We start from the raw sequence: 17,342 nt of genomic DNA, 5'->3' as shown, positions 1-17,342 counted from the left end.
ACCAGTCCACATGGACACAGACATACAGACACACACTGGCACACAGAAGCATGCATGAGCACACACAAACAGACAAAGGCAAAAGAGAAATACTGCTACACACCCATGAGTGTAACCCAGAGACATGCATGACTACAACTACTGGAGCACACGTCAGAAAGACAAACACACACGCGACGTTAGTAGAGCGACTTTAAACACAGCAACAGACACCAGACCACAAGGCAAAGACAGAGATGCACAGACACATGGTGGGACCAGTGGGACTCTTCTCTACGGCTCACTGTCAAAAACTAAGAATGGGACAATGCCAGTCTGTACCTCATCAGGGGCCTGACAACGCTGTCCAAAATGAGACCTCTGAATTTCATTTCACTGCTGCACATTATAAAATATTGACACCCTGTGCTAAGACTCATTTAGATGACTCTGTCGCTATTGGATAATGACTGCATCGTAAGGCCATCATGATCTTCAACAGAGAAATCAATACTTCCTTAACTATACAAGAGAACCGACATCAATGTTAAAGCATGGCAGAAAATTCAGCTTCTGTCTCATATATATTTATATATATATAAAACACTGAGTGTAAGAGCTAGAGGTTAAAATTTAAAAAAAAATGCATGAGAGCAATCTGGTCAATGGCTCTCCAGCAAGCCTTCTTGTTGGATGAAAGGCTACATTAACACACAGTTCTTTAACTCACTTAACGCCCACCTCTTTCCCATCACTGGCATTGGGAAAGGTCACGCCTGTCTCTTTATTGAAGGGGGTTTTATTTTCAGGCGTGTGTGCTCTGAGTGGAGGGGCGCTCGTGTGTTAGCTGCGCAGGCGGGTGGCTGCACTCCCACTCGCCTCCGGGCCACGGTAAGCCTCAGCTGTGGCAGCCAGGTCTGTCAGCCCCGTGCCCATCCTCACTCAGCCGACCTCATGCTATCGGGCGCTGATCTATGCGCTCATTTTTTTATGAATGCAATTTGACTTGCTCGTAAGGAGTCTGATTTTCACTGTAGGTCAGTTTGTGGCTATTATTTTTGCTATGCAATGGACACTGTACCTACAGCAGAATAGCAAAAGGACCATCATATTTTCTGTAGCAGAGCTGCTAATGCTATGTTACACTAGATTGTATGCAAAGCTCTGTGCACAGCCAAGGTAGCAGTCCCTGCTCTTTTGGCAGTCAGTGTTTAATGACCTATACAGGGGCAGACTGACATAAACATCTCCCCTCTTTAAGTCCAGTCTCAGGTTTCCAAGACCGGCCTATTCCTATAGTGCAAGTATGGAGTAGCAATTATTGATATTATAACCAATCTCATGTTCTCCTTCATCAAATTAAATACTATAACTCTTATCAGCAACACTGACTCCACCAGGGCTTGGCAACAGATATGTTTCAACATCTGCCTGCATCAGGTTACACAGATGACAAAGACTTCACTTGCTTTTCTTTTATTACTTCACAAGTTGTTGTTTCTTTAAGCAACTACCTTTCATGTCACTGGATATCTTTAATTTAGATCATGCTAACAATTTGTTTTTATTAAGGGATAAGAGACATTCTCAGATTGGTTAATCTTAATCATGGAATATTCAGAGGTGCTTTCCCATGTTATGGGGACAAAAAAATGGTTTGCTGTGAGGAGGATGGATTTTGTCTACGTGCCTCTCAGTGCAGGAAGTGAGAGTAAGGAGGGGAGCAGTGATAGGAGTCTGTCAGTCTCTCCTGAGCATGGTCTGCAGTCTGGACACAGTGACACAATGACACAAGTGCAAACAGACCCTTACCAGACATGCTCTTTACCGAACATTGGCTGTTTTTTCTCTTCCTTTTCGGACCATCGAGCCACCTGCAGGGACAGAGACAGCGAGAGTCAGTTTGGCAGGGCTGCACAGTGCACACCCAGGTGTTGAGAGGGAGAGCACTGGGACAAGCAGGGACAAACACTCCACTGAAGAAAGGTCACTGTAGTTAATCTGTCGAATGCATTTCCTGCAACTTTTTTAGCTTGTAACCTACGACCTTTCACACCTCTCTTGCTAGGCTTTTCCTCGTTAGCAGCAAAACAATGCCAATGATGGCCAGGCGCAAGTGTAAAGGAAAAGTACAAAAAGTATATAGATACCCAAATGTGTAAGTAAATTTATAGATAGTGCATTTGGAAGAAACAGCACACTGTTGAAAGGAAATCTAACAATTTTTACCAGTGCTCACTGCTGAGGAACTGCTGAATTTATTGCTACAAATTTAACACAAAACAATCATTGGTAAGACTACATGTATCTATCTAATCTTCATAACAAATCTAATATACAATATTACTGTTCTGGCTGTAACCATTTGTCACTCACTCAGAAACACTCAACTCATGGTTAAACTTAATTTTCAGGGCTTGACTGAAATCAATCAGTACAATGTGATTGATGACTAAAACTTACAGTGGTGACTTGAGGGTCTAAGAAGAAGTGAAGGCACTGTCACAGCTGGTGTACAGACACATTTTACTGGCTCTGTGAGATATTACACGGCTGAGCGTTTGAGGCCATTGTATGACTTCCAGCAGTACCTTGCCACATTGCTGTGCTCTGTAGACAGACAGACAGCACCAGCACTCTGGAGGTAATAAACCAGGCTTCTGAATCAAATACATCTCTTTCATCAATTCAACAACCAACAGCCCACTGTGAAGGGAGAAAACCTCAAATTGCCACAACATCTGCACAGAGAACTCAGCGCTGAGGATATAAAGTCTAATCTAATCAAATGCTCTTAACCCCCAAGCTACTGGGGTACTGAGCTCAATGCGGGCGACATCTGTAGTAATGATTGAGATCTGGCACCTTCAATGGTATTTTGCACCCTGTGCCGTTAGTAGAATGAGACTAAGAGGGTTCTGCTGGTGAGGTAGGTGCCAAGGCCAATTTCCAACCAGCACTTTACCCTGCAGGCTGCAGTAAGCAAGCCGCGTGCCAAATGAGCTCTGAAAGTTTCCTTAACTGCCCACATACAGGTCACAATGGGACATAGCTGTCAAAACTAAAAGCTATTCAAGTTCTTCTTGTCAAAAGATACAATGTACAATGCACTAGTTAGACCTCATCTGGATACTGTGTACAGTTCTGGGCTCCACACTTCAAGAAAGATATCGCTGCTCTAGAGGCAGTCCAGAGGAAAGCAATCAGACTTATTCCAGGTCTGGGAATGTCCTACTGAGAGACTGACTGTTCTGGGGTCAAAGGGTTTTTCCAGAGATTCTAGCCAGCCAAGCTGCATTTGGTGCAATTGACATCACCCTACTGCATCACAGTGAATGTCCCTAGACACATCATTAACATCATATACTATATTGGGCTACTATATGAGCATCTGCATCATTCCCCTGCATTAGCCACAAGCCCAAACCACCACAGGCTGATATCTGAAGAGAGTTTGAACTTGAAACATGAATATTTCACTTTGAGACGGGTCACATTGACAAGACTTTCCCATTAAGAGATGGAAGAATGTACATCGCATATTTAGAAAACATCTGGGCAGGAGTGCATGAGTGAATGCTAAGTGCAGTGCAAAGTTGTGACCTGTGGCATTTCTGAGCACTGTGCATGTCTTGGGTGATCGTAATAAGGATCATCAGCAACACGTTCATTTTTTTAAGGCAATATTGCTTTGCTAGGCAGCTGGTTCACACACTGAAGGAGACACACATTTCTGCTAAGATATGAGAATGTCATGAACTGAAGACTGCATTTAAAGAGTTTCCTCTCAGACACTGAAGCATGCGTGTCTGCTCTTGTTCCCTCTGCCAGAACCCTGGAGTTCGGCTGAAACTAACTTCCCCTCTCACTCACCCCCATCCGGTCCTCTCCCTCTCTAACCCCCTCAGCCTACATTTCACTCACTGCCTCTCTCCCTACAGCAGTGCCTCGCCACCAGTGTGCCATCAGGCATGAACTGGTGTGCGAAAAGCCAGTCACACATGAGAAAACTTAATCAGTATGACAAAAAATAAATTCATTTAAATTTTTACATTTCCTGACAGAAATAATGAAATATTAGTGTGGCACAAAACATTTAAGTTAAGTACTTTGACTGGCCTCTTTCAAGGCAGAGTGACTTTTGGATCCTGCTGAAGTTAAAACTGTGGACCAATCACATCTTTCTGCTGTCCAGTAGCTGCGAATTGAGCTTTCATTGCGGTGTCCTGTCACTGACATGATTTGTCTCCAGACCAGTGTCAGAAACTAGCTGAACAGTTGTTGCTCTTATACAGTGGTTGGTGTATCTTCTGCTAAGCTGGTATATGCAAATGTAATGCAGAATTGTACTACATCAGCAGGAAACCGACCCCATTTTAAACAATAGCCCAAACCCACAACCTTTCTAATACCATAATTTCAAGCTGGGCCCACACGAATCTACACTCGATTCAGTTAACTCAGTAGAAAAGAAAACCCTCACCTTAATGAGAGCCTAGGTTTACTGTGGACTCTAGACCCAACCCTAGCCTGGACTGGAATGTAGCCTAATTGTAACAACTTTATTTAAATGGAAAATGTTGCTAACATTAGTGCATCAGATGAGCTGCAATTGCATCTTTGACCAATGCCACACATTGCCAGGCAGGCAGTGACAGGGCCCAGCTGTGGGAAGGACAGCGCAGGAACAGAGAGGATTGTCCTGGTTCGTCCCCGGCTGTCCTGCTGTCACCCTGCACGCCCCCCCCCCACCCCAAACGCTACCTAATCCGTCACTCTCTGATCCTTTAATACCACACGCCGGAAGCACATGGCTCTGCTTGGCTGTCTCCCTATCTCACCAGCACGATCTCAGGCTACCTGTCTGTTAATGTGACTGCCGGTCCTTTCTCTCACCCCACCCCCCTCCAACCTATCCTGCTATCTGCCAGTGTCTCTCTCTTGTCTTCCACTCAAAACTTTACCCTCCCCCAAAATGTGCATGATGTGGCATTGTGGCATGTATATCTCACATCAGACTCCCATCTCTCTCTCACCTTCCCTTCACCTCACACTCCCCACGTCTCTGCCCATTCTTCTTGATTCTACAAAAGACAGAGTTGCTACAGCAAGCCCAGCCATCAAAGGAACGACAGGAAACGGATGTTGTCTAGCTGTGTTCACATCAATCGTGTCTGTGTCAGTGACGTAAGAATCTATATGACAGGCCACCTGAAAGCACAGGGCCAAAGCCCAGGCTGCTGTTTCAAAGCACAGGATCAAAAGCAGTGTCATCTGGTGGGAACACTGAGGGAAAGCTTATTATGTGATCATCCCCAAAAGAGCATCCCTTTCTATTAACGTTAACCCAGGCTGCTTCCAGCACTTGGAACACAGTTGTTGTCCTTATTAAAACATGCTTGTTGTTTAAATAAGCGGCAAGTTTGCATCCCACCAAACCAGCAAGTGGGCGGTATCCCGGTGCATTTCCATAACACAATAAAACAGCAGAAATGATACAATAAACAGGAGGGAGAAGCCCAAATCTCCTTTGACACATTTACAGCCAAGTTCTAAAGTCAGCCCAGGGTAGAAATTGCAATTTCTGGCTGGGTAACAAATTAGCAAATCCAATCTGATTTTGATAAATCCAGTCTTTCCCTTAATTAGACCACATCAGCGGCAGACTCTATTTATAGCTCTTGCTGCAATCATGGCCCACGCACTGCGCTAATCTACTGACAGGTGTCTGTCGCTGAGATTTAATCAAGGCTGGGTTCCTGCACTTGTTTTTCTTTTTTCGCAGAATTAATCTTTTGCTGGAAGACGTGACAGAAACCACAAGTGCAGCATTCCTTGAGGTGCGGTCCCTGCGGAGCCTCTCTCCACTACTGTAGCACCATGCTAATTATTCACTCCATGGAAAAACAACAACAAAAAAAGTAAATATGCCCATTTTCGTCATCTTCAGTTTGGCTGGAGTGTTTGTCAGCTAGTGGTCCGTTATAGTTTTCTCCTGATTGAAAATTAAACAGCGTTGGAAGCTGTAGATATAATGAAGACCCCAGACTTCTCTCAGTGTCTCTATTTGACTTACCAGGGGGCTTCCCAGTAGCGCAGCATCAGGTGGCTCATTTGTGAACTGTCAGAGGGTGTTGCTAGGATACCAGTCTTGGATGGGGTCAGTAATTCGTGGCTCCCGAGAGATAGGGAGGTTGAATCTCAGGGTACACATCCCTGCCCACCCCCCCATTTCCCCACATCCCTACTCCGCCCTCTCACTCACACCCAGTAAAACCAGCAGTATTTCACCCCTCAGGGTGCAGGGATAGCCGGATAAGTGATGTATGATAAATAAAGCCCACGTGGAGCAGAGGTCTTTCCAAGCTGCGAGATCCGACCGCAGCGCCACTGCTAGGCCTGTGTGTCTGACATCTGAGCTGCAATTTCTTACTTCCGTATGGGCAACGGGGGGAAAGAGTGCATGCTGTACATGATCAAATAAAAAAGGAAGGAAAGAAAAGTGCCGGAGTCTTTTCTCTGCTGTGCGTGTGAAGCACTGAGATTTTGCAGGTTTTAAAAAGATCCCAGGAGGCAGAGTTTTTATTGGGAAATTTCAAATACCTCCCATAAAACGTAATTTGTTTCATAGCTAACTAGGCCAGTGTAGTCGCAGGCTGGCAGACTGAAGACTCTGGAGCAATGCAGAGAAGATAATGTGTACAGCAGTGTTGGACCCCCGCAGGAGTGTCTGAGAGGGCTGGAAGGAAGGGTTTGGGCTACACTCAAGTGTCAGTTGAAAATAATTAATACATACATAAATACCCCAAGGCCCGATCTGTAACAAGAATGCTTCCTTCTCAGGTTTCACAAAGCAAACAAACCACAGCATGACCAAATTACTATAACTACGAAGGTGTTGATGAGGAACTGGCTGTTTGTTTGTTTCTTGTTTCTTTCGTTTTGTCAAGGTGGTTGCTATCTGAGACAGAAAACGCCAAACACTTAATAACCTGTGACAAGCCGGAGGCAGTCAGATTTCTGCCCACAAGTTTTTCTGGAAATCCTTTGAATTTCAGCTCTGAAGTGAGACAGGTATTTCAAAGGAAATGGCTTAGCAAAGAATTTGAATAATTTACACTTTAATTAAACTAGTCTGACCACCAAAATCACTGGATTGTGTCAAAGTGCTTAGGAAGCGCCACCCCGTAAGAGCATGCATACATTGCACTACCTCAGACTACTCCCTACCCGTACCCTAACATGATACACTCCCTAGAATCTCATCATCTACGTTTTCAAACTACCATTTTCAACCTTGAATGTATTGTTATTTTTTAAGTACAGTGAAGGTTGAAGTGGGGGGATGCTGCATCATGTGTGTGTGTGTGTGTCTGTGTGTAGGTCGGGGTGGCGTGAGAAGCCCCTGCAATGCCATTTTGATCACAATCTTGTCCCAAATTCCTAGAGTCAACCCTGGGCTCACTATGATCAACGTCCCATGTTGATCAGTGAGCAGTGATTGGCCACTCACCGTTTCTCTTCTCCCTCTGATAGGTTAGGGTCTTGCTCCTTGGGCATGTGTTCCATTCACCTCAATTCCATCCAGTTGCCAATCATGTGAGACTGAGGCAGGCCCCACCCTCTGATGCGCACTTTGCATTCGCAGGTTTGGATTAGTCAATCTGCAGCCGTCATAAAGTCACTGCGGGCGAGGTCTCTACAGGGACGCTCCCCGCTGATATCAGACGAGCCCGCACTACACCCCTGACCCAACGGGGCTCCGCGATTCCCACGAGAGCGAGAGAGAACCACAGAAAGGCCTAGAAAACAGGAAAAATAAAGTTTTGATGAAGATTTCAAGGTTAATGGACACACTGTAAAGCTGGGCAGGGGGGATCTGCAGAGATTTCTATGTATAATTTACTTCCATCAGCTGTGTATTAATTTTCTAGATATGAATAGCATGCTTAGCCATAGCTCAGCTCCCACCAATCCACATCACACACTGCAGGAACAATACACACCACACATTGCACTGATTGCTCATCTTTTTAACTGCCCATTGATTTCCTGGTTAAAAACAGCCCTATGATTCTGTGCATTAGGAGTGTGAGAATATTTGATTCTGCAGCCCCATTTGTGTCCATTTTACAGCCTCGAGTGCCTTGCAGCACAGCACCGAAATGGGCTTTGCTTGAGTCAAACTGCGTTCTGTTTCAGTAAAAGGAAACACACAAATACATAATAATAATAATAATAAACAAAGCCCTCTATTGCAGAGAGTTTTGCTGGGTTTAACAGAAGCATCTGAGGTGAGTGTGTGCTTTTGACAGGGGGAGGGACAGGAGGTAACGCCCTGGACAGAGTTGCATTTGCCTTTTATAGGAACCAGTGATCTTTATACACACACAGAAACGTGATCATGTACAAAGTGTGCACAAGAATATCCATGAATGACTGGATTAGCAACAGCGTGCTGACAGCCCCCTAATCCTCTCGGTTGCAGAATAGCAACGATATTCTATAACTGTACACACTACCATCGGGACAATCTGTGAAAAGCAATGATCGGGAAAAAAGAAAATACACATACTCACACACACACACACACACACACACGCATACACGCAAGGTGGGACTACCTCAGTTAAATAATTAAGGAGGTGCTGGGATGCATTGCGATTTGTCTAACCCAGCAATAGAGTAGCACAGAGAGGCCACCAAAGAGAGCCATCCTATGGCTTGAGAGGTCAGGTTAGAGTGGGGAGTAATTTAGTAGGTGGCAGGGGACACTTTAAGAAGTGTTTGCCCTGAGGAGAGGTTAATTCCCGCAGACTCCAGCTCAAGCCCTGATAGGATTAGCAGACAGGAATATCCCCCCTTCTCTCCCTTCCAAGAAATATTGATCCTTCCCACGGCCTGCCTGTCTGCCTGCCTGTGGGCACTGTCCTCATCACACCCTCTCCCGGCTCTGTGCGACAGATGGCGGGTACAGTTCAGGGCTGGAAAGCACTGAGGAGAACCACCAGTTCTTACCATGGTGGTCCTGATGCTTCTCCTCCACCAATGCACAGCAAGTGAGGGGAGAGGAGGAGAGAGAGGGGGGGGAAGCAAGCAATTCCTGCCCACAACGGATTTCTACAAATAAAGCCCCAACATCCATTTAAACTATTAAAACTGTCCAGCGAGGTTAAGCTGATTTTTGCGTTCTCAGGATAGCTCTGTTGAGATAATACAGTTAATGACTAGAAAACTAAAGATCAAGGCCATACAGTCTGCTCTGTTAACACCTTGCTCCCTCCAACGTTCATTCCCGCTCCCTGATTCTGCAAGACAGCCATCAAAGTCCTCATGGCTAAACCACTTCTCTCTGCTCTTCCACTGTCTAACTCACTGAAGCACTAACCAGTCAGTCGCACTGCTCCCTTCCCCCAAACCCAGTCCCGCAGCTCTAACCGGCAGACACTGATTCCTAGCTCATTCACTGGCAGGTGGTGCCCTTCCTCTCACATGTCCACTGCCCTTGCCGCTTTCCTCTCAAACCCCACCCAAACCAAAGCCCAAGCTAGCTGACAGGTACGTGTGCGAGTCTTGAGTGTGCATGACAGGGTTTGTTTTTGTCTTGGTATGTATTTGGGGAAGGCATAAAAAACACAGCTAAAAAAATGTTAAACTCACTCAAGGCAAACCGTTTTTTAAAAGCCAAGCTAAAAATGTTCTGCCTTTACCCTTAGGGACAGAAAATGGGAGCGCGAGAGAGAGAGAGAGAGAGAGAGAGAGAGAGAGAGAGAGAGAGAGAGAGAGAGAGAGAGAGAGAGAGAGAGAGAGAGAGAGGTGGCTAGATCACAGCTGGCCACAAGCACAGTAAAACTGGAGGCAAATTAAAGGGTGTATTGTTTTAAAGTGTTGACGTAAGTGACAAGAGATTGCAGGTGGTAAGAGCAGGGTCTACATGTGCTGGACAAACTTTTTTCACATTGCACTGTACAGCTCCATAACTCCATCCACAATGTGAATACAGAGGTAACAACTGCACAATGCTTAGAATATAATTTTGTGTGCTTTTATATGTGCTTGTGTGCTTTTTAAATCTCTGTATTTTTAGACATAAGAGACTGTGAGAGGGCTTCTGACTGAAGAAATAATTCCCTGGGAGAGCTTTCCCAGCCATAGCATGTTAAGGTTCCTTTTTAACATTTCTCAAAAGATTATCAAGATGCAGGGAACAAATGGTAAAATGTTTTTTCCAGCGTGGACCCTTTAGATCAGGCTGTGTGTTTCCAGTCTACAATCAGCACACACTCCTGCTGAACCCGTGTGAAAACATAAACATAAACTCACCTGCAGCAATTAATTAAGAGCGGTCTGCTGTCGTGAATGGAGGCAACCCTAATTAATGCCTGTCGCTGTCCCTCTGCTGTTCTGGGTGAGATCCCTACTGTGCACAGCAGCCAGCCAACACAGCTGTCTGTAACTCCCTCCACACAGCACAGAAACACCCTCTCTGCCTAACTCTTCTATGTCTCTCCCCAGACACTGCAGACGACTCTGCAGGCAGATGACACTGCAGCAAGGACATTTTGCCATCAATTAATGAGACGCAGCCTATTTATGTGTGACAAATGTTGCCAGACTTATCTGGGGACACACCGGCTAGTGTCGGAGGACCCCGAAAGGCCAGAGGCAGTCTGGAAATTGCTGAAGTGTGTGCACACACATGTAGCCTTGCACACTGGTGCCCATTCGTGGTATATCACACAGACAGCCACCTCTCATGCTCATATTGACTGGGCTCGGGGGAGCCTGCTGTCTTTCTGTGACCGTCCATTGCAGAGTGCCAGGGCTGGTAGGCACACTTGCAGACCAGACCGGTTAGCCTACCTCTAACCCTGTACAGCACACAGTGCAACACTATTGTGAGCAGGGCCTGTCTTTTATGGCTGAATGAAACCCTAGATCACAAAGGAAAATAGCAGGGCTCACTGCAAGCGGAAAAAACAGCTTCAATTGAAAACAGCAGACGGAAGGCACCAACACTTTATAAACTTGCTTGCAGCCTTGTAAATCTATGGTTTATCCTCCAGAATTGTATGTAAGACAAGATAAAGGGATTACTTTCTTTTTTTTAATGTGAAGCAAAGAAACACATAAACAACCCTTTTCTGAGTAACTAAGCGTTTAAAGAACAGCTGAACGAAAGTGAAAAAAAGAAGAAGCAGACAAAAGTATAGGCAAAGCGCCGGGGTGTCATGTGAGATTTGAGGAGCTTAGTTTTGAAAGGAAAAAATAAATGGAGGGGGGAGTACAGTAAGAGAGGAATGCGAGAGTGAGAGCTGGGCTGCTGCGGGGGGACACCAAGTCTGACTCAGAGCAGTGTTGTAATATGGAGAAAAAGTTCCCTTGTGTTTCATGAAACAAACAAGAACAAATACATCTATCTATATAGTACATCACATTACATGGTTCATAAAATTATGTGGGTGTGCATGCCTTCACACAGCCCCTGTGCACCTCTCCACTGACAACAGCAGCCGGCGGAAGTGGCAGGGGAGGCTCCTGCAGTTGCTGTCCAACCAGAGGCCTGCTCTCCCGTACTGGGCTTCCCAGACACAATGACATGCTGGCTTTGAAGTACAGCATGGAGCATGGTCAGGGAAAGGGGCTGAGGTGTTGTAACTTATTTAGGGAAAATCGAGATCCCAGTAGAGCAGTGGCCTCAGGAATGTCCACTGTTGCATCAGGTCTAGATGGACCCAGTGGGTTACATTTAAATAACTCCAAGGCTCGGGGACTGAGGCCAACAGGCAGATCTTAGCAGCACCTACATCCGGATCAGGGTATCTATATTTGGTGGGTGAATGATGACAATGTCGACGTGCTTATGGCGGCAGAGCTTAGGTGAGGTTGACGGGAGCGGGGGGCTGATGGAACATTGACAGGAGACGTGTCAGCCTTTACAGTCACAGTCAGTGCCGCTCCTGTAATCTCTCTCTCTCTCTCTCTCTCTCACTCTCTCTCTCTCTCTCTGCTCCTGCACAAACAGGGTTACCTCATGCTCTCCTCTGGCCGAGTCCTAAACCCCTCACCAAGAGCCCGAGCCAAGGAATGAGAACTTCCGGCCCACAGATATAAGGGGGCTGTACGGGACACTGCCAAGCCAAGTTTTTCCCTCTCTGTAATAGGGATGATGTGTACTAGCAAGCGAGATAGGGAACACAGGGCTTCTCTTGTTTGCAAGTTGTTCCCCATTCCAATGGCAGCATAGCCTCTCCAACAGGACACTGAGCCCTGGCTCATTCACAAAGGCCACCAGGCAACACACACACACACACACACAGATGTGCATTCCCTCCACTCATTAATACTCTATAGCACAGTCCCTTTAACAATTATGTGGTAATTACATAACGACTATCATGTGTTATAAACAGCTGCCCGTGCATTTTATCGTTTTAGTTGTTTCTGCATGGCTGTGGTTTAAATTCCCATGAGGAAAGATCAAAATATATATATTTTTTTAAAAGGACACATAGTGCTTTGAATCCACTCCATGCCCAGCATACTCTTCAAAAACAATCCCACATCCCCCCTCTGCAGTGGGAAGGACAGGCAGGCTGAGGACATACTGTGGGAGCCAGGCTCTGGGACCCCAAATGCCAGTCCTCCAGTCAGTACTGACAGACAGGAGTTAAAAAAGTAATCAGGGCAAGTTGCAGTCTGGAGCTCCACTTGAGCTGCTGCCCTGTGCCAGTCCCAGTGTTGCCCCGTGCCAGGCTAAGTGCCAGACCCAGGCTCTGTGGGCAGGGACGGCCAGTGGACAGGCCAGCTGTGCCAACAGGAGCAGAGGACTCAGAGCAGCACTTGTGGCGGCAACAAGCCAGCCTCTGTGAACCCAGCTGCCTCTCTCTCCTCCTGTGCCATGCTGCCAAGACACGATGTGGCGCTAGAAAAACAAATAAGACCTTCTCTAGTGTTTCTATCTTCCTTTTCTTGCCTCTTTCTTCTTCAATTTTTTTAAGGTGGAACAGTTGTTGCCTGTGTCAATTCCGTTTCAGGAAACATGTACTGCCAATCCAGAAAACAAAGCTCTTTTCTTAGGCCACTCTGGATTTCTCTAAATCAGTAATAGAGGATTACTGTAATACAATAAAAGCGTTCCAGTGGAGTCAACTGCATGCTTTCTGCTGCAGAGTACGGAAGGATTCCTGGGACTGCACTCATTTCCCCCTGCATGCTATTTATTTATGTCATATAAAGGATGTGTTTTCCCATTTATAGGTTTTTAACACAGACTGTGACTGCACCTCATGCTGTCTTTATGGGAGCAATCTCCTCTGCAGTCTTGGGTCTGCTGAAACACACCAGGTTTCTACTAAAACCCACAAAGACATCACATTGATCGATTAAAAAATATATATATTTAAAGCCGTTATACAGTTAAATGGTTAATTATGCCTTAACTTAAATATATGCAATATCAAAAAAACTAAATTGTAACTTTACCCCTAATAAATATGGATTTGTATATGTATATATTTTAGCAAATCCACCATCTTTGATTTTCTTTACCTTAAAAAAGACTTTTTAAAACGTAATAAAAGTAAACATATATATAACTACCACATTTATCATAGTGCAAGACCCTTGTCTAACGTCTGGGTAGGATAGTTGATACGTTTTTATCGATTTGTATGAACAACACCCCAAAACATTGTCAGATGGTCCAGCGTTAGACCACAAACGGCACCGAAACGCAGCTCCGCGCAGGCGCTCCAAGTGTGGAATGTAGAAGCAGAGCGAACACTCGGATCCCCCGCATTCCACTGCCAGAACCGCGCCACGTCACTGCGGAGCTTCGCTACACACGAATAAGATTGGTAATGCTAAGAAAAAATTATACTGCGATTTAGAAACACCGGGGATCATTTTATGTGTAGCACATGTAGGAAATAATATATCAGACTATGTATATCCATACTATTTAGGTTATAATCGCATAAAATGAATGGAGGAGCAGAGTTGTAAACTGATCGGGTGTTTTCAGCTTCTGTGTCCCTGTGCCAATTTGGAAAACACTTGTTTTAGTTTTTCCTATGCAAATACAAACCCGCGATTGCTTATACGATTTCTACTACCATATTACCTCAAATAAGTTTAATTCGTGTTTTATCCGGATGTTATTATTGTTGTTAATGTGAATGATCTGAGCATATAGCAGCCAGCTACCCATCAATAAACTTCAAATGCCGCATATCTATCTAAAAAAACGAATATCAGCAAACCTGGTCAAATTGGAAATTAACAAGTTTCTTGAGAGGAATTTCACAACTTGGCAGTGAAAAACAAAACCAACTACCAAGTACAACTGGAAGTACAGTGAAACTCTGATACAACCTTGAGACCATGACATTGGTATGTGATAACCAGGTACTGTACCTACATAACACCCCCAAATTAAGTACTGTAATGCAAAAATTGGTAATTTTTTATTAATGCATATACAATGTAGGTAAAGTAGTACAGAAGTGTATTGCATTAGAAACCCCCTCCCCCGTCAGATCGAAAATAAATGGTAACTTTTCTAATTTTGAATTATAGCCTTATTTATATGTTTTAATGTAGTAAAGAGTCTGGTATTATTTACCATTTACATCAGAACATAAGAAAGTTTACAAACAAGAGGAGGCCATTCGACCCATAGTGCTCGTTGGTGTCCATTAATATCTAAGTGATCCAAGGATCCTATCCAGTCTATTTTTAAATGTTCCCAAACTTTCAGCTTCTACCACATCGCTGGGGAGTTTGTTCCAGATTGTGACAACTCTCTGTGTGAAGAAGTGTCTCCTGTTTTCCATTTTGAATGCCTTGAAGCCCAATTTCCATTTGTGTCCCCGGGTTCGTGTGTCCCTGCTGATCTGGAAAAGCTCCTCTGGTTTGATGTGGTTGATGCCTTTCATGATTTTGAAGACTTGGATCAAGTCCCAACGTAGTCTCCTCTGTTCCAGGGTGAAAAGGTTCAGTTCCCTCAGTCTCTCAGTAGGACATTCCCTTCAGACCTGGAATAAGTCTGGTTGCTCTCCTCTGAACTGCCTCTAGAGCAGCGATATCTTTCTTGAAGTGTGGAGCCCAGAACTGTCCACAGTATAGATATGAGCTCTAACTAGTGCATTGTACAGTCTTAACATCTTCTCTTGTTTTAAATTCTACACTTTTGACAATATACCCTATCATTCAGTTTGCCTTTTTTATTGCTTCCCCACATTGTTTGGATGGAGAAAGTGAGGAGTCCACATAGACTCCTAGGTCTTTCTCATGCATTACTTCATCTAGTTCTATTCCTCCCATAGTGTAATTATAGTGGACATTTTTGTTACCTGCATGTAATACCTTGCACTTGTCCACATTGAATTTCATTTGCCAGGTGTCGGCCCACAACTGAATATTATCCAAGTCCCTTTGAATAGCCTGTGCTGCCCAGATTGTATCTGCTGAGCCACCTATTTTAGTATCATCTGCAAATTTGACAAGTTTGCTAACTATCCCAGAGTCCAGATCATTAATATAGATTAGAAAAAGCAAAGGCCCTAGTACTGATCCCTGTGGAACTCCACTAACAACCTCACTCCAGTTAGAACCAACTCCTCTAATCGATACCCTCTGTTTCCTATACAGCAACCAGTTCATAATCCAGCTACTTACATTACCCTGAATGCCTACAGCTTCCAATTTGAGGATCAGTCGTTGGTGTGGAACCTTATCAAAAGCTTCTTGAAAATCTAAGTATATCACATCATATGCTTTCACATGATCTACAGCTGCAGTTGCATGTTCAAAGAACTCTAATAGATTAGTTAGACATGATCTGCCTCGTCTAAACCCATGTTGACTATCTCCAAGAATATGGTTTTCATTAAGATGCTCCTCTATTTTCTGTCTAATCATTTTTTCCAACATTTTACAAGTAATGCAGGTGAGACTGATTGGTCTGTAATTTCCTGGCTCAGTTTTGTCCCCTTTCTTGTGGATTGGATGACATTTGCTGTCTTCCAGTCAGTTGGCACATCCCCTGTTCTAAGTGTCATTTGGAATATTTGAGTTAGCGGCCTATAAATAATTTCCCTCATTTCTTTAAGTACTGCTGGAAATATACCATCTGGCCCAGGTGATTTGTTGGTTTTTAGTTCTGCTAGTTCCTGTAGTACTTCCTCCTCATTTATCCTGATCTTTCTTAGGGTTTGACTGGACTGATTGTCAACCTGTGGCATGTTATCTGTCTTTTCTTTTGTAAAAACCTCAGTGGAATACTTAATTAGACCATTTGCCACATCTTGTTCGTTTTCCAAGATACCTCCATGTTTGCCCTTTATCTGTTTCACTTCCTCCTTTATTGTCCTCTTGCTGTTGTAATATTGAAAAAGCTCTTTGCATTAGTTTTAGCTCATAGAGCTATGTTTCTTTTTATTTCCCTCTTTGCTTTCCTGATCCCTTTCTTAAGATCTATTTGCAGCTCAACATATTCTATGTATTTTGTTTCATCCCTATCCCTTTTGTATGCGCTATACAACATTTTCTTTCTCTTGATATTTTTTTGCATACCTCTATTAAACCATTTTGGCCAGTGTTTTTTGGTCCTCAATTTGCTAAGTTTTGGTACAAATTGTTCCTGAGCCTCAAGGAGTATATTCTTAAAATATAACCATCCATTTTCAACTGAATCTGTATCCAGTTTGCTCTAGTCTACCTCTTCTAAGTGCCGCCTCATACCTTCAAGGTTTGCTTTTCTAAAATCGTAGACCATTGTTTTAGACTTGGACCTTATTTTTTGAAAGAATGCCTCAAAGCTAACCATATTGTGATCACAATTTGCAATTGGTTCTCTAACTAGTGTCCCTCTGACTCTATCCTGGTCATTTGAAAAGATCGAGTCAATGCATGCACTCTCCCTGGTTGGTTCCCTGACAGATTGAGTTAGAAAGCAGTCATTTACCATCTCAACCATTTCTATTTCTGCTTCTGTAATCCCCACTGGGCTTTCCCAGTCTAAGTTTGGGAAATTGAAATCCCCCATTATAACAGCCACATTCTTGCTACATGCAATCCTGATTACACTGTACATTACAACATCTTTCTGAATATCTGAGTTTGGTGGCCTGTAACACTCCTACCGCTAATCCTCCAGATCTCTTGTTCAAAAGTTTCACCCACAAAGATTCTGTTCCGTTACTGGGATCTAATACGAGTTCTTCTGCCTCAATGTCATTTTTCACATATAATGCTACCCCACCCCCTCTTCGATTTTTTGCCTGTCTCTCCTAAACCATGTGTATCCTTCCAACTTGAATTCATCCCCATCATTTTCTGTAAGCCATGTTTCTGTCACT

At 44.2% G+C, this 17,342-nt stretch overlaps 1 protein-coding gene across 2 annotated transcripts in view; it reads right to left on the bottom strand.

Moving 5' to 3' along the window:
* LOC136743783 (thyroid hormone receptor alpha) overlaps positions 1-17,342 on the bottom strand; it is a 90,800-nt gene that overhangs the window by 7,154 nt on the left and 66,304 nt on the right. For both annotated transcript variants that reach the window (XM_066698702.1, XM_066698703.1), the window contains exons 3-4: positions 7,493-7,781; positions 1,792-1,853 (exon numbers count right to left, since the gene is read on the bottom strand). In XM_066698702.1, the coding sequence (XP_066554799.1) occupies positions 1,792-1,853; positions 7,493-7,548 (118 nt within the window). In that variant the 5' untranslated portion in view covers positions 7,549-7,781. The remainder of the gene's footprint in view (positions 1-1,791; positions 1,854-7,492; positions 7,782-17,342) is intronic.

The sequence above is a fragment of the Amia ocellicauda genome, chromosome 3 (assembly GCF_036373705.1).
Source record: "Amia ocellicauda isolate fAmiCal2 chromosome 3, fAmiCal2.hap1, whole genome shotgun sequence".
In the NCBI taxonomy this organism is placed as follows: domain Eukaryota; kingdom Metazoa; phylum Chordata; class Actinopteri; order Amiiformes; family Amiidae; genus Amia; species Amia ocellicauda.
Note: the sequence above shows the minus strand (reverse complement) of the source record. Positions and strands in the feature narration are given on the sequence as shown.